The sequence below is a fragment of the Mirounga leonina genome, unplaced genomic scaffold, assembly GCF_011800145.1.
Source record: "Mirounga leonina isolate KUSES-001 unplaced genomic scaffold, KU_Mleo_1.0 Mir_173, whole genome shotgun sequence".
Classification (NCBI taxonomy): domain Eukaryota; kingdom Metazoa; phylum Chordata; class Mammalia; order Carnivora; family Phocidae; genus Mirounga; species Mirounga leonina.
Genome location: NW_023270447.1, coordinates 65,581,732 through 65,602,328, shown reverse-complemented (window position 1 = coordinate 65,602,328; position 20,597 = coordinate 65,581,732). Strand labels below are relative to the sequence as shown.

General features: G+C 49.6%; 1 protein-coding gene across 11 annotated transcripts in view; it reads right to left on the bottom strand.

Moving 5' to 3' along the window:
• LOC118019677 overlaps window positions 1-20,541 on the bottom strand; it is a 166,873-nt gene extending 146,332 nt beyond the window's left edge. For 8 of the 11 annotated variants that reach the window (XM_035019075.1, XM_035019069.1, XM_035019073.1 and 5 more), the window contains exons 1-2: window positions 6,986-7,813; window positions 3,629-3,820 (exon numbers count right to left, since the gene is read on the bottom strand). In XM_035019075.1, the coding sequence (XP_034874966.1) occupies window positions 3,629-3,820; window positions 6,986-7,052 (259 nt within the window). In that variant the 5' untranslated portion in view covers window positions 7,053-7,813. Of the gene's footprint in view, window positions 1-2,230; window positions 3,821-6,985; window positions 7,814-20,281; window positions 20,341-20,363 lie in introns of those variants that run through there. The other 3 variants (XM_035019067.1, XM_035019068.1, XR_004681718.1) reach the window with 3 other exon arrangements.
• Window positions 20,542-20,597: the final 56 nt, after the last annotated feature.

Below are 20,597 nucleotides of genomic sequence, written 5' to 3'. Positions count from 1 at the left end.
TGCAGAGGCCTTAGCTATTTTCGGCTGCCTCTCCAAACTCTGGTGCCCAGGGCCCCAGGAATCTGAAGCGGCCATCCCCTGTTTGCTCGCCCCCACAACCACCTGCCTTGTGACTGTGCCGAGCGGGCGCGGGGCGCTGGGTGCTGGTGCCAGGTCCCTGCCCTCCGCTGCCCAACTGCACACCTCCCCCAGCCCCGCACCAACAGCGCCCCTGCACACCGCGCTGCTGATGTTTAATTTTGCCGAACACCGAGTCCCAACCCCGTGTTAATTGGTTTTACTCCAGCCTTTTGTGCCTCCCATTAAATGAGGAAATGCCACCCATAAAATTTTAATTTTAAAAGCCAACTTGTTTGTTTTATATTGAAATTCCCCGGGCAGCTCCAGCAGAGGGAAACAGACACATTTTCGTTTCATTAAAGCAACTTGAGTGAAGATAAAAAAGAAGCTGAAAAATTAGATTTAAAAACAGCGAGAAGCATTTAAAGACAATGAAGGAAAATGAGCCGCCGCAGAAGGCGGCAGGGATCGTGGCCCCACCTCGGCCGACTGCACGCCTGCGGGGAGACAGGAGCCCAAGGGGGCCTCGGTGCACAGCCTCGGCCAGCCCTCCCAGAAGGCTGAAGCGCGGGACTCTCTCCTCCCTGAAAATCTGTGGTCTGATGTCCTAGAGGAAGCAGGCTAGAGGGACTCAGTCCCCCACCCAACCCCGGGGGCCAGCGGCATCCTCTTCCTTAAGGACAAACTGCATGATGGGTACGCCCACTGTGTGACCTTGACTCTACCACTTGCTAGCTGTGTAATAAAGAGCAGTGACCTTAGTTTTCTCATCTGTAAAATGGAAATAATAATGGTACTTAGTTTATAGGGTGTTGCGAGGATGAAGTAGGTTAATACCTTGAAAACACTTCAAACGGAACCCGGGATACAGTAAGTGCTTAATAAATGTTACCTTTTATTATTCTCATCCTGCTGCTACCCTTCTACTTCACACTCCTAACACGTTTCCCTCTGTTGAGTGCACCTGCCTGCCTCCCTCGTCTACACATCCCCTCACCACTCAAAGTCCTTTCAGTGATGTCCCTGAGCTAACGACAGCTAAGAGAGATGGGGGGAGGGTCTGAGTAGAGGCTCTGGGAGCCCCCATTCCACGGTCCAATTCTTGTGGCCCAAACTAACTCATTAAAATTTTATTATAATCCTTCTGAGGAAAGCCAGTCTCCCTGGGTTCAAATCCCAGCTCCAATTACCAGCTGTGTGTTCTTGAGCAAGAATCTTTTGGGCCTCAGTCTCTCCGTCAATAAAAAGGAAATAAAAACTGGATCAGCCACGCATTGTCATGAAGGGCCAATAAAGCAAGCTCTGCAGAGCGTCCAGTGAATAGCTGCTCTTCTGCATCTGGTCTAGGGGTCTGAGGCTGTGGAGGTGGAGAAGGAGTGGGGCAGGGGGTTCCATAATAGGGTGATCTTACCTCCCATTTCTCAGCTGTTGCCACAGGGTAATTAGTAATGACGCTCCCTTTCATTCTCAGAAGTGTCCTAATCTGGATGACTCATTATATGGTCATCCTATTTCACATCCCCCACCCGAGTGAGGGGCCTCAGAGCTTGCCCTGGGGTGCTGGGAAAGGGTCCTGACACTTGACCTGTCTTCTGCCTGACTACTGAGTCCTCACCTTAAGCCCTAACCTCACATTTGGCTCACACGGTGGGGGAGAAGCCCAGGGAAAGACCCAGGGTTCAGGGAACGTGCTGGGATTGGAGCTGTTGGGCCTCCTGGCCTCTTCTCTGCATGCCAGAGGGCCATTTACGCAACCTCTGACCCTAACTTCCTCTTCTTTCCTCAGTGGGTGGGGGCACTGGATTAGTAAACGGACTCTCTCACCAATGGCTGCAAAGATGAAACCCCATCAGCACATAGAGGTGAAAGGTTTGTCAACTGTGAAGTGTTGCTCACGACCCGAGGGCCATCAGCTCCAGCCAGGAGAGCAGAATCCCTAGGCTCTGTTCCCAGAAGTAAGCAGAGACAGGGACACAGAGAGTCACAGAAGGGCTCCAATGGGGAAGGGGTGGTCTGCCCCACACCTCAGCACAGGCAAGCCCTGCAACTCACAGCCTGTGTCCAGCAGACCCTGACCCGCCTCCCACAGGCCCTCCACACCTGCCCAGAGCCCCTCAGAGACACCTCCTCCCGGCAGGTGCCACCCCTTCACCCCCCCCCCCCCCCCCGCCGCCTCCCCTCTGCTCCACCCTGCAAGAGCTACCCCAGGGTGGACAATGAGCCAGCGGCCTCAAGCGCTGCTTCTCTGAAAAGCTTCGAGAGGATTCCACCTAAGTGGCTGCGGAGCGGCATCCATTTCTTCTGGGCAGATTTCTTTTCCAGGGTTCCCCAAGTGTACACCAAGGAACCCTAGGACTTAGTGACAGTTCTGAGTGGAACCAAGCGGGTGGGGTTCCAGGCGTAGTTGCAAGCTCCCTCTTTCTCCCCCTCCCCCCTCCCTCCTCCCTCTCTGTCTTCAACCAGAGCATCTCTATTTTATATAATCCAAGATATTGCTTACACAAAAGTTTCCACTGTTAGAATATTCTTTTCAAAAACACTGCTCTGTTCCTCTTCCCTCCCCCCTCCCTCGATTCCTCCCTTCCTTCCTTCCTGACCCATCTGTCCTAAACCCTTAGGTGCAGCAGAGCAAGGGGGACACCAGCTTGGGAAGGGGGTGCAGAAAGGACCAGAGCAGAATGCCAGAGCCGGGCGAGAAGGGGTCCATGTGGGCAGCAGCTCAGCACAGGTGTCAGAGTCCCAACAGGGTGAGGAGAGCATCTGTCACAAAGCGGCAGCCTGGCCTGGGGGGGTTGGAGTACGAATGGGCTGAGGGGACACCCACATACAGGGCAGCCTGGAGCAGGTATCAGAACTGGGTGGGGTTAAGTAGGATAGCCATGCTGGGTTGATGGGCTCAGGGGGAAATCAGAGGTGAGTTGGATGAGGAGGGGTCCATACGTGGGCCAGCCCAGAGTGAGGGGCTGTCTGAATGGAGGGAAGGGCAGCCCCCGCCCCCCCTCCATGGAAGGTCGGAGCCTGAGGGATCAGGGAAGCAGAAGGAGGAGGGACTGCCCAGGTCCCTCATCAGTCCAGCCTTGGGGCTTGCCTCCTTCTCTGCCCACCCAAACCCTTTCTAAAGCCAGGGAAGACCTGGGACACCTTCCCAAATCAACTGAAGTCCCCACCCATTCCCTGAGCACCAATGATGAGCCAGGCTAGGGCTTACATCCCAGCACGGAGGGCAGACATGGAGCTACCATTCCAGAAGGGGAGGGGTGGGAGCATGGAGCAGGACGGTGTGACCTCTCATGGGGAATCAAGAGCTGTCCAGAGAGGAGGTGAGCTGAGGGGTGGCGTTGGAAGATGAGTTTGCAGGATGAGGGCGGCAATGACTCTGGACCTGGCTTCTTACCCTGCCCATCCTCACCTGCCCAGTTCATCCCATCCCAAAGGCCACAGCTGCCAAGCGCCTCACAAAAGGCCTTTCAATCCTGGGACCCCAAGGACTACACCCTAGTGACAGGCCCCTCGGGATAGACACGGAGCTTCAGGGCCACCTCCCCATCTTTGTCCAGACCCCACTTGCCTTGGGGCTCTCCTGGATGGGAAGGTCCCAGTTCGGCCTTCCTCTCTGAGGTCTGACATCCCTCATAATTGAGAAGTCCTGCCTGGTGTTCAGCTCGAAGCCTTCCTGCGTCCTCTGTTCTAAAGACAAGTGGCTCATCGAAGGTCCTTTGCCAATACCACTGCAGAAGCGCTGATAATCTGTCCCACCAGGCTGTAGGGGGAAGAAACCCATTCAGTCAGTGAATTGAGGGCTGTACCAAAACCCTCCTTCAGGCAGAGGCTCCCTAACCATCCTTATTTTTCCCTCAAAAGCCCTAACCTACATCCTTCCCTTGGGGGCCGCTCTGCTCTTCCCACACCCAGGTGAGAACCCCACTCATGCAGGGCACCCTGACTCCCCAGATGGCCCTTTTAGCACAGAAATCCTGCAAAGGGCTCACCCCCCGAAGTCCCTTCCATTTGGGCCTCTAGGTAGTCCAGCCAGCCCAGAAAAATAACTACTTGGACTCCATGTGACCTGATTTTCTAAGGCAGAGGGGAGAGAAGATACCCTCCGCTGCCCCATCGGGTTTCTAAGGGCCGCAGGGGAGATCCAGTTTGGACACCAGAAGGGACTTCCTCTAGTTCAGAGAGGAGGCCCGGCGTCCCGGGTGCCCAGCCACTGTGCGGTCACCAGGAGGGGGCGCCTCAGGCCAGCCCACGCCCGTGCCCGCGGAGGACTGGGCCGTGTCGCTGACAGCCAGCGAGGGTCAGGCGGGCCCTGGGAGAGCTGGGGGCGGGGCAGCGGGACAGCTGCTGGAGGAGCCAGGACACCTGGGGGGGGGGGCGACACACCCCCGCGCCCTCCGGGACATGAGAAAGGGAGTGGCATTGCGTTCTGCCTAGTCATCGCCTGCGAGGACGCGTCATCTCTGATGTCAGGCCTTGGAGGGGCTTCGTTCCAGCTCCGGGCTCCAGGAAAGGGCGTCGCGGGGCCCAGAGGTTACACAACTTCCCCAAGGTCGCGCGGGAAGGGCCCGGCCTGCCAGGGGATCCGGACCTGGCTCGGTGCCCGCCGGCACGGTCCGCAGGTGGCCGGGCTCCATGCAGCACCCTTGACAAACCCGTGGCCTTGGCCTAGCATCCTTCTTCCCGGCTCTAAATGGTCTTTCATGCTAAGCTCTCCTCGGCGGCTGTAGCATAAAAAAGAGCCTCTTGAAACCATATGTGTTCTGAAATGAATTCAGGCCCCGGGTCCAGGGGGAGGGAGGAGGGGGAGAATCCTTCAGTTCCAGCAGCGGAGTCTGCGGCCCTTCTGCCCAGCCCTGCTCGGACCGCCAGCGCGCCAGGGACACAAGGGCCCTCAGACGGCACCGCAGGGGTCTCCTTTTGAAAGCTCGCCGGTCCTTGTGCTCTGAGTGGTTGGAGTTCGGTCCATTATGAGAAATCTCCTTTTGAGGATGGACATATTTAAATCCAGATGTTGTCCCGGCAGAACAAAAAGCTCTCTCCAAATTCCCTTTACGAAGAAGTAGGTTCTCCTTTGAAGGAATAACATCTCTTGAGAAGTGGATTTTTTTTTTCCTCCCAGCCAAGAACCTGCTGCTCTGAATGTTTTAAAACCGATTTAATAGCCTGTCTCCATCCCACTTCAGATGCCAAGACGCCGGCAACTAGGTGAATGTCACCCGCTGATGGATTCAATAGATTGACTATGGCTTTACTAAGAAGAGAATGTTGGATTTTTTTTTAAATGTGTTATTTATTTAGGTAGATTTCTTTTAATTCAAGACATGCATTCCAATGGGACAAGGGTCACATGAAATACAGATTGTCAAAAAAAACTTTCCCAATTGTATACTTTGCTCATTCAAAAATGCTTAAGTAACAACTTTTCAGAAAAGAAGGATGCATTAAATATACATATCAATTGTAAGACAGTCCCAGTTTCAGTAATATTCACTTTTAAGTATACCTTAGAATAGGAGAAATATGGATTACTTATTTGTTGACTATAAGATGTGGTTATAGAGCCAAGTAGGCTTTTTTATCAGTAGGGCCCAGTGTTTTTGTTGAGACTATCTGAGGGCTCAAAGCAGGATCCTTTCCTCACCTGACTTCCACCTGCTCCTGACAGACACAGAGTGGGTTTCCAGTTCTGCTCTGGAGCCAGGCGGGGTGATACTTCGCTCCCGCCTCCGCCCCTGGGTCTTCTCCTCTCCAAGGTCAGTATCCCCAGTTCTTCACCGTCCTTTGCCCTCCACGGACTGGAATCTAGCCTCTCCCTGCCCCTTCAAAAGCGGGGCAACCAGGGCGCCTGGGTGGCTCAGTTGGTTAGGCGACTGCCTTCGGCTCAGGTCATGATCCTGAGGTCCTGAGTTCGAGTCCTGCATCGGGCTCCCTGCTCAGTGGGGAGTCTGCTTCTCCCTCTGACCCTCCCCCTTCTCATGCTCTCTCTATTTCACTCTCTCTCTCAAATAAACAAATAAAATCTTAAAAAAAAAAAAAAAGCAGGGCAACCAGAATTGAACCCAACCCTCCAGCCATCACCTCCCTTATCCTCAACTCTATATCTCTACAGATGCAGCCTAAGATCACATTAGTTTGGGCAGCCATTTAACGTGGGATTATATTGAACCTTTAGCCAAAACTTTTTCATGAAAAATCTTTTCACTTTACATCCATCCCTATTCCATTTTACTTCAGGGGAGTTAGTCAATCATGTCGTCTGCTTTAGATGCTTTTGAACCCTGGTTTGATCATTTAAAATACCAGCCACTGCGCCTAGTCTTAGGTCTTCTGCAAAATTAATAAGCATGCCTTTGGTTCCTTTACTCCAGCTACTGATAGAGGTGTTGCATGGTGATCTTGACCCAGCCAGCCAGTGTCTCTGGGACCTCTGTTTCCCCATCAATAATGGAGAAGAGTGAAGTATGAGCTCTGTTATCAGAGCTCGTGCACTGTGAGTCAGACACTTATGTTAACGTCGTGACATTTAATTCCTCACATCAATTCTCTGACGGAGGAATTCTCCTCCTCCTCATTCTGCAGATGAGGAAAACAGGGACTTGCTGGATTCGAACCCAGTTCTGTCTGGCACCCAATCCTTGCTTCTAGCCACACAGTTTTAGCCACTGGCCAGTATCTTCAGTATGGCCTAGAATTGGGCCCACTAGGAGACATCTTCTTGCAAGCTGCAACAGTATTCCTTGGGCACCCCTCAAAGACCCCAAGTCCCATGCTTGGATCAGAAGCTGTGGAGAGCAGATTTACAGGGACTTCGGAAAGAACACCAGATGCCTCCACCATGCTGTGTGCGTGTGCATGCGTGCGCATGTGTATGAACAGATGATCAGAGACAAATAACGATCACAGGAAAATGGACCCTTTCCCTCACCCCATGCCTGATTCTTCCTCAGAGCAAAGCAGATTAAAAACTTCAAGGACAACCGAAACGAAGGCATTGGCCAGCTCTGAGGAGCCGCAGGCTTGGCGTCAGAACTTCAGGTCAGTTTTGGTGCATAAAGGAAGCCGTGCTTCTTACACGCCTGAGTGTGCAGTCTGGGAGTCAGACCCAGCTCGCCCCCTCCCGGGGTGCAGATGATGTAGACATGTCACCTCACTCGGAACTCCCACAGGCCCTGTGAAGAAGCCACTATTTTCAGAGATTGGTCTGGGATGAAGGCAATAAAGTTTACTACTGGCCAAAGGCCCTTCCCAGATCCTGTGGGGGAGGTGCTTAGCTTTCCATTTGTAAGTTTTAAGAGGGCTCCCCCAAATTGCAGAAGCTTCAGGCCCCACAAAACCCATCCCTATTCCTGTCCCCATTTTCTAGATGGAGGAAAATGTGGCACAGAGAAGTCAAGCAAGTTCATGGAGGAGACAGGGCGAAGAGGTGGTGAGGTCAGGATCCAAACTCTTAGCTCCCTCCAGTGAACCCCAAGGATTCTGAGGGGTTCTCTCAGGCGATTCAGCACTACTAGCTTCTGCTATTTCTATATTGTAATCAATTAATAAATATTTATTAATTTTTAAAAGGGAACTGTTTGAGAAACTTTTGAGTGCTTACCAAGTGGGCATTCACGTTTACTCAGTCCTTTTAGTGTGGCTGAATACTGCCAGTTTTGCCTATGAAACTGTTTTTGAATTATTTTTATTACAATAACAAATTCATAGTCTATGCCCATAATGGATCATTGGTTAAAAACAAAAATTCTTTTTTTTTTTTTTAAAGTGTATTTATTTCAGAGAGAGAGCAGGAGGAGGGGCAGAGGGAGAGAGAGAATGCTTGAGCAGACACCCCACTGAGTGTGGAGCTCAACACAGAGCTTGGCTCAATCTCATGACCCTGAGATCATGACCTGAGCTGAAATCAAGAGCCGGCTGCCTAACCGATTGAACCACCCAGGCGCCCCCAAACATTCTTTTTTTTTTTTTAAAAGAAAAAAAAGGATGCTGAAATACAATCAGGACTTTTTTTTAAGATTTTATCTTTAAGTAATCTCTACACCCAAGATAGGGCTCGAACCCACAACGCCAAGATCAAGAGTCGCACACTCTACTGAGCCAGCCAGGTGCCCCGGTCAGGACAACTTTTTAGTGAAAATATTTCTGCAGGGGCCCCTGGGTGGCTCAGTCATTTAGCGTCTGCCTTTGGCTCAGGTCATGATCTCAGGGTCCTGGGATCGAGCCCCGCATCGGGCTCCCTGCTCAGCGGGAAGCCTGCTTCTCCCTCTCCCACTCCCCCTGCTTGTGTTCCCTCTCTCTCTGTGTATCTTTCTGTCAAATAAATAAATAAAATCTTTAAAAAAAAAAAAAAAGAAAAATATTTCTGCAAATTCCACATATCGACACACTGCTTAAATCTGATCATGGCTTTCACACATTATTTGATAAATGCTGTTGGGACCACCAAGTGTCCACCAGGAGGGCTGGATTGGGTCCTTACCTTACACCTATGCCAAAATTATGTTCCAATAGATTTTTTAGAACTATATACATAAAAAAATGAAACAATAGGGGTGCCTGGGTGGCTCAGTCAGTTAAGCACCTGACTTCGGCTCAGGTCATGATCTCTGGATCCTGGGATGGAGCCCCGAGTCAGGCTCCCTGCTCAGCAGGGAGTCTGCTTGTCTCTCTCCCTCTGCTCCTCCCCCCACTCATGCTCTCTCTCTCTCTCAAATAAATAAGTAAAATCTTTAAAAAAAATGGAACCATAAATGTGTCAGGAAAAAAATGGGAGAATTTGTGTCATAATCTTAGAGTGGAGAAAGCTTCCTAAGTATCACAGAAATCCCCCAAACCATAAAAGAAAATAATCTGTCCGTGTACATTAAATTGAAAGTTCTTTCCCCTGGGTAAAGAAAAAAGAAACTCATATACAAAGTCAAATAACAATCAATTCATAGGAAAAGAAAATATGTGAAATACAAAGAGTTAATTTCCCTTATCTTTAGAGAGCTCCAACAAGTCAGTAAGGGATAAAAGACCACTAATCCAGTAGAAAAACAGGCAAAGGATGTAAACAACTGGGCACCAAAAAAAATGCAAATTGGGGGCACCTGGGTGGCACAGTTGGTTAAGCATCCGATTCTTGATTTCGACTCATGTCATTCTTGATTTCGGCTCAGGTCATGATCTCAGGGTTGTGGGATCGAGTCAGGCTCTGCACTCAGCATGGAGTCTGCTTGAGATTCTCTTGCTCCCTCTCCCTCTGCCCCCCCCCACTCAAGTGTGTGCACGCTCTCTCTCTCTCTCTCTCTCTCTGAAATAAATAAATCTTTTTTTAAAATGCAAATTGGTCTTGAATGTAAGAAACAAGAGCCTTTGTCCTCACTTATACTAAAACTATAAGTGGGGCTACAGTGAGATGACATTTTTCATCTACTAGACTGGCAGAAATCAAAATGTCTGATGACCCACTGTGTTGCCAAAGAAATGTAATCTAGGTCATTTTCATCACTGCTGGTAGGAAGGTAAGGTACGATTTCTATGAAGAGCAATTTAGCACTAAATGTTCTAGAGGTAAACGCTCATATACCTTTTGTTATAGGTTGAACTGTGCCGCCCACCCCCCCGCCAAAATTCGTATGTTTAAGTCCTAACCCCCAGTATCTCAGAATATAACTTTATTTAGAAAGAGGGTCATTCCAGATGTTATCGGTTAAAATGGGGTTATATTGAAGTGGGGTGGGCCCCTAATCCAATAGGACTGATGTCCTTATTAAAAGAGGAAATTTGGGGGGCGCCTGGGTGGCTCAGTTGGTTGGGCGGCTGCCTTCGGCTCGGGTCATGATCCTGGAGTCCCGGGATCGAGTCCCGCATTGGGCTCCCTGCTCAGCGGGGAGTCTGCTTCTCCCTCTCCCGCTCCCCCCTCTTGTGCTCTGTCTCTAAAGTAAATAAATAAAATTTAAAAAAAAAAAAAGAGGAAATTTGGACACAGACACACACAGGGAGAATGCCATGCGAACATCAAGGTGGAGATAGGGTGATGCACCTACAAGCCAAGAAATGCAAAAAATCGCCAGCAAGCTGCCAGAAGGCAGATTTACCTTCACATCTCCTGGAATGAACCAACCCTGCCCGCACCTTGATCTTGGACTTCCCAGCCTCCGGAAGTGTGAAATAATAGGTTTCTGTTGTTTAACCACCCAGTGTGTAGGACTTGGTTATGGCAGCCCTGGCAAACTAAGATACCCTTTGACCCGACAAGACGAATTTATCCTGCTATGTATTTGCACAGTTGCCAAGTGCTGAGTAGACCAGGGTCTACATTGCAGTATTGTTTGCAATAGCTAAAGACTAGAAACGCCCAAATGTCTACCAGCCAAAAACAGCCTAAACAAATTATGATACACCCTTACAATGTAATAGTTAATATTTTTCAGTGATGAGGCAGCATAACATGCAGTGATAGGAATTATCACAAAGGTTTATTATGAAGTGAGCAAAGCAAGGTGCAGTTCGTTGTAGTGAGGGCCTTGTTTGAATAGAAATAACGAGAAACTTAGCAGATTAGATAGTATATATGCAAATAGTCCCTTGTAGATGCACAGATTCTGTCTAGAAAGATATATAAGAAACTGCTAACTTCAGTTGCTCTTGGAGAACAGAACCACTTTAAGGACCAAGGAGAAGAGGCTTTGGTTGTACTATAAACACACGTGTACGTTTTGAACCTTTTACATTGTATCATCTGTTCAGAAAAAAAAATCTTATGTGGAACGTCAAAATGGCTCTAGTACTTCAAAAACCCACACTAAAAAGAAAATATAGCCATTTTAGCTTTTCATCTTTTGGAAATAACAGCTATTCGTCCCTGAAATGGGTTATTTGAGGAGATCGTATCTCCTCTCTTATCTCTTCTTTTAGAATCAAAGCACAAAATTTGTTTTTTAAAATAACTAAATAAATCACAGAAATGAAGCACAGAATGCAAGAATTCCAAACTCACATGTAGTGAAAGCAAAGTCTATTTTTTTAATTCACAGCATGTAAATTTCAATCTATAATGACAATTTCAGCATACATTCAATCCTCAAACCAAGCCTGACAAAATATGTTTAATTCATTCGTCTATAAATCTTACTTTCCCTCATAAAATTAATTTAAATTCTGTTAAACAGTGGGCATTATTTACTAAGTAGGAAAGGGTCAAAAATCACCTGTAGGGGCGCCTGGGTGGCTCAGTCATTAAGCGTCTGCCTTCAGCTTAGGTCATGATCCCAGGCTCCTGGGATCGAGCCCCGCATCGGGCTCCCTGCTCAGTGGGAAGCCTGCTTCTCCCTCTCCCACTCCCCCTGTTTGTGTTCCCTTTCTCGCTGTGTCTGTCTCTGTCAAATAAATAAATAAAATCTTAAAAAAAAAAAAAATCACCTGTAAAAAATAAGGAATCTTAACTGATAGAAATTTCTTAGTACAATCTTTGGGATCAGACTGATGTAAAATAAAATAAATTTTCTCCAAATATCTTCTTTATCTTGCAAAAAAAGATGAAATTATTTTTTTTTCTTCAAAAAGTGTTTGCAAGGTCATTTATGGCTGTGAAACCAGTTTGAGTGTTCAAACATGTTGAGAAATGAAATCTAGGCTCACAGTGTATGGTTGTGCAAGCTGTGAAGTACACAACTCCAGGGGGTGCCATTCAGATCATAATCCAAATTGAGCAGTGCACCACCCAGGCAGCTGTGCCTATCTATCCCATGACTACTGAAAATGTTGGGGAACCATGGAAGGCTTTTGGGGAGGGGAGGGGAGGGGAGGGGAGGGGAGGGGAGATGTCAGAGCTGGGGCCACATGGATTGTGAGGCCAGACTCTCACAAACACAGCTTCCTATCTCTCTAGGTTGACGTCCCTTTTGGAGGCTCTGGCCTAAGTTTTCTCTGAGCCTCATAACTTTGGTTTTCCTAAGGCTGGGGCGGGGAGACCATCTGCCAGGGCCTACAATCACTTCCTTATCCTGTACAACTCAAAGACCTCTGTACTCACTTGGCAGCTAAGAAAGGCCAGAAGAAGGGACCTCACCATGCCCCTAATCTTTAGTCTTACCCTCATGGAGGCAGAGGTGGTCAGCACAAGGGGCGAGGTGGAAGGGGCTGAACTTTAAGTGACATTCAGGACATTTGGCCTCCAGGACCAGCTCTACCACCGCCTTTCTGTGTGACCTTAGCAAATCTCTAAGCCTCTCTGGGCCTCTGCCTCCCTATTCACAAAATGAAGAGGATTACTGCCATTCTTTCTCTGCCTCATGGAAAAAACAGATAGACAAGAAGGGAGAAAACCAGGTAGGGATGATTTCACAGGGAATGCATACAAATTCAAGCATTCCAATTATCATAAAACATCAAGAATCAGTGGACTGAGAGCCAGAGGGCCTACTGAGCAGCTATAAAACCTCAAACAAATCTTGTGACTTCCCCAGGCCTTACCATGTGCCAAACAGCAGATCTTGAATTAGATCAGCAGTTTGCTGGCCTTTACACCAGTAAGAGTTTGTTTTATTATTTCCAAACATCCCCACATATTTTGTAAGATTTTATCCGCTAAGCTGTATTTAGGTAATCATTACATACTTAATAATTATTAAGTAATTGTTGTTACCAATATAAAGGATATTTTGACTGTGAGTGACCCAAGTTATGTGCTTACATAGCCAAAAGGCTTAGAGCTAGGAATAGCTTCAGGCAAGGCTTGATCTGGCAGCTGTTACCAAGGCCCTATGTTCTTTTTTTTTTTTTTAAGATTTTATTTATTTACTTGACAGAGAGAGAGACAGTGAGAGAGGGAACACAAGCAGGGGGAGTGGGAGAGGGAGAAGAAGGCTTCCTGCAGAGCAGGGAGCCCGATGCGGGGCTCGATCCCAGGACCCGGGAATCATGACCTGAGCTGAAGGCAGACACTTAACGACTGAGCCACCCAGGAGCCCCAAGGACCTATGTTCTTTCAGTCTCTTGGCTCTGCCTCCTATGATGTGTCACAAGGTGGCTTCCAGGAGCTCCTGGCACTGCTTGCTTTACTCATTTGTGATTGGCAAAGATCAGAGAGCTTGCTTCCCAGTTAGCTCAAAGAAAAGACCCAGAATTGAGATTCGTTAACCCCGATTGGCCTGATTTGGGTCATGTGCCTTTTCCTGACCAATTACTAGAGCCTGCAGGATGAGATATGCTGACTTGCTTAAGCCAGTTAGGCCCTGCCTTGGAATGGGGTCACTTCTGGCCAGATCACACGGCTGGGAAATTCCCAGTACTGTTAGGAGGGGGAATCGGGCAAGGGCGCTATGGAGACCACCAGCAAGCTTCCTGCCGCATGTTTTCGGCCAGTGATGCCTCAAAGAGCCCATCACCACTTCTGACCCGCATGTGAGCTGCACTAGTGACCTCTGGGATCTTGTGAGCTGGTGGAGATGACAACCCTGTGTGGGGGCGGGCATGCTAACCACGTGAGCTGACGTCGGCATGGCCAGCAGCAAGCACCTGACTCTGTGGTTAGACCTGGCCTAGATGTAAGTTCATCCACGTCCAGCTTCCAGCTCTCCACTCCCATCTGAACCTTCACAGGTGGCTCAGCTGGAGAGGCCTGTGACCGCCAAGGCCTATGACTGCCCTTTTCAGACACAAGGGGACATGTTTGAGCTGCACTTGGCAAAGAGGGTACAACAGAGATGCCCAGAGCAAAACATACCTGGAACTACTCGGGCTCACTCACACATTGACTCACCATGCATTTACCTACATCTGTGCATGCCAAATCCCGTCCTGGGGAGCCACAGTCAGGTGGGGAGACAGTGGGGTCCCAGACCATCACAGTTAAGTGTGGGAACATAGTGTAGGGGGCCGTGGGGGTCCAGGGCAGAAGGCACGAGTGTCCAGCCCAGCATACTCCGCAGCAAGGCCACCTTGGCCCAGCCCTTACTCTCCAAGCCCTAGGGAAGCCCAGGGGCCTCTCTGGCAGCTCCAAGGATATCACCAAAGTTGTGTTCCCCAGTGTAGATTAGGGAGTGTTCAACCCAAAACTGGGGACCCGACCCCTGTGCATACCCTTAAGGCTTTACAGATTTCTCTCTGGCCCCTTGAGTGCAGTAGCTCTGGGGCAAGAGTGGGCGGACTCACCCTTCTGCCTCCCTTCAGCCTCCAGGTCTTCCCGGATCTCCAAAACCAGGTGGGGTTCACCGGGTAAGGGAGTGCACAGTGGGGCCAAAGGGCAAACTGCTGCTGCACCCACCCCCTTTAACAGACACTTGAGATGCGACCATTCCTTCGGGTTAGGCATTGCCCTGATCTAGTCCCTAAGTGAGTCACCAGGACTTCCGAGCACTTGCGTGGGTCTGAACCTCAGGTCTGAAGCAAATGGGGCCCGAGAGGCCAGGGATGGAGAAAGCCCGGCCAGTCCCATTCTCAGCTGTGTCCAAATTAACTTGCTGTGTGGCCAGGGGCAAGTCCCTTTCCCTGTCCGTCTCCCCATCTATAAATCAAAGATTCTAGGCTAGTAGAGTCTCTCTGGGGCTTTCCAGCTCTAACCGTGCAGAATGTGAGAATTCAAGGTTCAGAAGAGAGGGAGCAGAGGTAGCTGAGTGGGGCGGGGGATGATCTAGGGAGGAAGGGAGGCAGGAGGATCATCCGGCCAGGGCCCCATAGACCGAAAGGCCCCAAGTGTAGACTTGGGACACGATCTCCAAATGGAAATACACTCGGCCACAGCGTACATACACACCCATGGAAACGAACAAAGACATCAGCCCCCTTGCCAAAACATACCGCCTCTAAGGCCCATGAAGTTCTATATATATATATGCCTGATTTTTTTTTACATCAACTTTTTACTTTTAGAATTAATGTTAGATTTACAGAAGAGTTGCAAAGATTGTACAGAGTTCCCACATACCCCTCACCCCGTTTGTTTCCATATTGTTGTCATCTGTCATCTCACATCACAGTGGCACATTTGTGAAAGCTCAAACAACACAATGTTGGCACATCTCTTTTACTAAAGTCCAGATCTTCTGTGGACTTAACCAGCTTTTCCATCAACGCTCGCTCTGATCCCGGAACCAACCCAGGGAACCACATTGCATCCACTTGGCACATTTCCCAGCGTCCTCTGGGCTGTGACTGTTTCTGTCTTTCCATGCTTTTAATTTTTTTTGAATATTTATTTCTTTATTTGGGGGTGGGGGCAGAGGGAGAGGAAGAGCATCCCGAGCAGACTTCACATTGAGTGCAGAGCCCGACGCAGGGCTCGATCTCACGACCCTGAGATCATGACCTGAGCCAAAATCAAGAGTCGAATGCTTAACTGACTGAGCCAGCCAAGCGCCCCTCCATGCTTTTTAGAACCCTTTCTGTTTTGAGGAATCCCAGTCAGGTGTTTTGTAAAATGTCCTTCAGTTGGCGTTCATCTGAGGCGTTCTCCGGGATCATGGGCTTGGGGGAAGAAAATCACATATATTGGGAGTGCACAATATCCACTCCGCTCACTCCTGGTGATATTAACCTTGAGCACTTGGTCAAGGTGGTGTCAGCCAGGATTCTCCACCGCAAGGTTACTGCTCTATTATTTAGAAGCAAATCAGAAGTCTAGTTCGAGGTCAAGGGAAGGGAAGGGGATAATGAAGCTCCATTTCCTGGAAGGGAGAATCTACGAAGATTATTTGGAATTCTTCAGTAAAGGAGATTTATTTCTTCTTTCCTGGTTAGCTACTATGCAATAATTTATTTCTACCAGTGTGGACTCATGGATATATATTTTATACTTTGGGTTATAATCTAATACTCTGTTCTTTCCTTTTTTTTTTTTTTTTTAAGATTTTATTTATTTATTTAACAGAGAGAGAGACAAAGAGCCGCAACAGAGGGAGAGGGAGAAGCAGGCTTCCCGCTGAGCAGGGAGCCTGATGCGGGGCTCGATCCCAGGACCCCGGGATCATGACCTGAGCCGAAGGCAGATGGCCAAAAGACTGAGCCACCCAGGCATCCCAAATACTCTGTTATTTCTTTTATTGCTCTAATTGTTGCCGCTTGGCCACTGGAGTGATTTAGCTCCTGGGTCCCTTTGACACACCCATCCTTTTGTGTTTTGAGCACTTTCCAACTCTGGTGCCACCAGATGCTCTGGGCTCACCTTTTCCTTGCCCCAGTGGTACAATCAGTCATTACTCCAAGGAAATAATATATTTTTAAAACCAATCCTCCAATTATTATCTTGTCAGTAGTCCACTGCATTTGAATACATGACGAAAAAAGTTATTTTGTTCAATGACTGTTTAAAACCTACCTCAATTTTTTTGTAGCTCTACTGTGATGTCTTTTTAAAAGATACTAGGAGATGGGGTATCTGGCTGGCTCAGTCAGAGGAGCATCTGACTCTTGATCTCAGGGTTGTGAGTTCAAGCCCCATGTAGAGATTACTTAAATTAAAAAAAAAATTTTAAATAACTTAAAAAATATATACTAGGAATATCAAAACATGGGAGGGACCTGATCTTTTCTCCACTTCTAGAAGTCCTTGATGAATTTAACCTCTGTGGCCACTCTGCTAAGGCTTGGGGGCAGCCTGCCCACCCTTCCTATAGAGGTGACCTAGCTTCTGTGTCCTCCCCAGTCTGAGTGGCCCAGTGGAGCCATCAAAGGCCAAGGTAATTCCCGGAACCTTTCTCTCTCCAGGTCCCCCATCCCCTGCCAAGGGGGTGACCAGTCCTGGACCTCTGCAGACCTCTGCAGACCTCACAGGAGGTGCAGGCAGGTGGCAAGAAAGCAGGCAAGCTCCAGGAAGGAAGCTGGCAAGCCCACCCTCCAAGACAGATAAGCATGGGCTGGGCACCATTACACCCAGAGTGCTCCTGGGAATTAGGGCCAAGGCTTGCAAAATCCAGCTGTAAGTGAAGCAGGGGTTCCCCTGAGCAGCCCTGGATTCTGCAGAAGAGTCAGCTTCTCAGGAAAGAGCCGCCTTCATGAGCCGGAAGAGAGTGAGACTTCGGCTCACTTGGGGAGGGGACAGAGCTGCGTGACTCATCACCCGGTCCTGCGGGCTCCAACTGGCACAGAGCTGGACCTCCCAGAGGAGGTCCCAGGCAGGCAATCACAATCCAGCACGTAGGGACACAGGCCGTGTGCCATGGGAGCACTGGGGAGGAAGCAAAGTCGCATTTGAAGAGTCTGGGCGGGCCTCCCAGAGGAGGTGACATCATCAAAAAGATGAATGGAATTGGCCAGGCAGCAGTCCGAGGGAAGGAGGGGAGGGCACTCCCAGCCGAGCAAGAAGCAGATGCAAAGCGCTGGCCCGGTGCCGGCAGCCTAGTGAGCAGTCCGTAAACGCAAGGCATTATCGCTGTGGCGGACTTATCATCATACAATGATTAACCTGGGCTTCTTTCTTCATATTTGTCCTACCTTAAAGGTAGTTCCTGGGGCGCCTGGGTGGCTCAGTCGTTAAGCATCTGCCTTCGGCTCAGGTCGTGATCCTGGGGTCCTGGGATCGAGCCCCGCATCGAGCCCCGCATCGAGCCCCGCATCGAGCCCCGCATCGAGCCCCGCATCGGGCTCCCTGCTCAGCGGGAAGCCTGCTTCTCCCTCTCCCACTCCCCCTGCTTGTGTTCCCTCCCTCGCTGTGTCTCTCTCTGTCAAATAAATTCTTTTTTTTTTTTGAAAGGTAGTTCCTACAATGAATATGAATAAATGCCTAATGTTGCTGAGCTTTTCCTCACTATGAAAGGGTTGTGCTGAAGACCAGGGGTACAGCATCCACAGCGCTCAGCCAGAGTAACTAAGACCAGCCCTGGGCCCCCCATGGAAAGGGGCCTTGTTCTCCCTCTCTCCTTGGCCCGCCCCTGGGGTTGCTATGCCGGGTGGGCATAGGAGGGAACATTTTGGGGTCTTTAAAGTTGAGAGGCAACGAAGCAGGGACTTGGGTAGACAGGGGCAGGCAAGTCCAGAGGAACAGCTTCAAGGCCTGGCTAGAAATGCACGCTCCCTCCTCCCTGGGTCTTCTGTGGCCTCTTCTGTGGCAGGTATTGGAGATGGATACCTCAGAGAGAGCTCTGTGAATCCCAGCTCCACTAGCTCTGCGCCCCTGGGCAAGTGACTTCACCTTTCTGAAGTTTTTGTTGCTTCAACTCTACAAGCGCATTAAGATATGTACGAGAATTTCCAAAGCGTGCTCCTGGTTATAGCTACATAAGTAAATAAATAACAAATCCCAGAAATAACACCCGATAACAGAATGTATAAATAACTAGTGGTATATTCCTAAAATGGAATATTATTCAATCGTAAAATAAGTTATAGGTACACCGGCAATAGAAATGTATTTTAAAAAACAATGCTGTGGGGCACCTGGGTGGCTCAGTTGGTTAAGCGACTGCCTTCGGCTCAGGTCATGATCCTGGAGTCCCGGGATCGAGTCCCGCATCGGGCTCCCTGCTCAGCAGGGGGTCTGCTTCTCCCTCTGCCCTCCTCCCTGTCATGCTCTCTGTCTCTCATTCTCTCTCTCTCTCAAATAAATAAATAAAATCTTTAAAAAAAAAAAAAAACAATGCTGTGTTGGGGGCGCCTGGCTGGCGCAGTCGGTGGAATGTGAGACTCTTGATCTCGGGGTGGTGGGTTTGAGCCCCATGTTGGGTGTAGAGATTATTTAAAAATAAAATCTTTTTTTTTTTAAAGATTTTATTTATTTATTTGAGAGAGAGAGAAAATGAGAGAGAGCACATGAGAGGGGGGAGGGTCAGAGGGAGAAGCAGACTCCCCGCTGAGCAGGGAGCCCGATGCGGGACTCGATCTAGGGACTCCAGGATCATGACCTGAGCCGAAGGCAGTCGCCCAAACAACTGAGCCACCCAGGCGCCCTAAAAATAAAATCTTAAAAAAAAAAAATGCTGTGTGAAAAAAAGGAGTCACATAACTATAGAATGATTCCACTTGCACACAAAAAAAGCAAAATGAAACTAAACGATATATTATTTAGGGATGTATACCAAGGTGGTAAAACTAAGAGAAAATCAAGGAAATGATCCGCACAATTAAAACAAAATTCAGGCAAGTGGTCTTTCAGGATGGGGGAGGAGGCTACAGGGAAGGCATGTGGAGGGTCTCAAAGGTACTGGTATGGGTCTAGTTTTTAAATTAGCTAGTGGAGGGCGCCTGGGTGGCTCAGTTGGTTAAGCGACTGCCTTCAGCTCAGGTCATGATCCCAGGGTCCTGGGATCGAGTCCCACGTCGGGCTCCCTGCTCTGCGGGGAGCCTGCTTCTCCCTCTCCCACTCCCCCTGCTTGTGTTCCCTCTCTCGCTGTCTCTCTCTCTGTCAAATAAATAAATAAATAAAAATCTTTAAAAAAAATAAAAAATAAAAATAAATAAATAAATAAATAAATAAATAAATTAGCTAGTGGACACATGGATATTTTGTTATTACTATTATCCATGAAGCTGTACCTGTATAGCAGTGAGACTTTTTGGCTACTACACTGATACCCACCTTATAGGATGCATGCCTATGATAAGGCAGAGAAAATGTAAGTGCAGTATTGGTACACAGTCAGCTCTCAGTTCTGAGGGCTTTGGCTCCCCGAGCCTCAGTTTCCCCCATCTTCAACGTGAGCTGGTGACACTGCTGAGGCTTTGTCCTCTAGCTTGTGGGTTTTGTGTTCCCCTTTTAAACACACACACACACACACACTTGAGGGCAGATGTCAGGCCCCATCCTGTCACCAAAAAGTCTCCCCTCTGCCCTAGGTCACTAATGGTTTCAAAAGCGGCAAAGGTGACTTCTGGTGCCCTGGAATGGAAGCTCCTGGTCCCCGTTCCAGTCCTTTCCAGATGGGGCAATTGAGCCTTTTCTGAGTTTCTCTGGGGTTAAAATGGGCCTAGCACCTAAACCCGGGGGTAAACAGTGCCAAGTGCTGTGCTCCAGTGAGAGCCCATGGCTGACCTGGGACCTAAAAGCATCCTCACGCGGGGGTGGGTGCATCTGTGAGCTGAGCAAGAGAATGCAGTGCCAACACTCGTGGTGACTGGTGTAAACGTGCCTCTCTGCCTGGTTTTTCGCCTCGCTCACTGCGTACTTCCCGACTGGACTTTTCTATCCTGCTGAGTGTCCTCCCCACGGCCCCACCTCACCTCTGTGTACCTGTTCCAGGCACGGTGCACCTGTTGAGTGTTCCTGGCTCCGTCGGAAAGGTGCCTGTCTCTGCAACTAAGGACCTACCTCTAACGGTGCGTGGACCGACCTCTGTGTGCCTGATTCACTCAGCGCGACCGGGACTGTACGGGGGTCAGTCGGGGCGTACCTGGCAGGCGCTCCTAGGTCTGAACGCGCGTGGCTGTACGGGTCCTCGCAGCGCCGTGCGCACCCCGGTGAGTCCGCGCGCACCTGGCTCGGCCCGCGCCTCCCTGACGCCCGCCAGGAGGTGCGCTCCGGCCCCGCAGACGCCGGCGCCGCCGCGGCCCCGCGCGGCCCTGCCCCCTTTCGGGCCCGGCCGGCGGACGCGCCCGAGCCGCGGGGGCGGGGCCGGAGGCCGGGG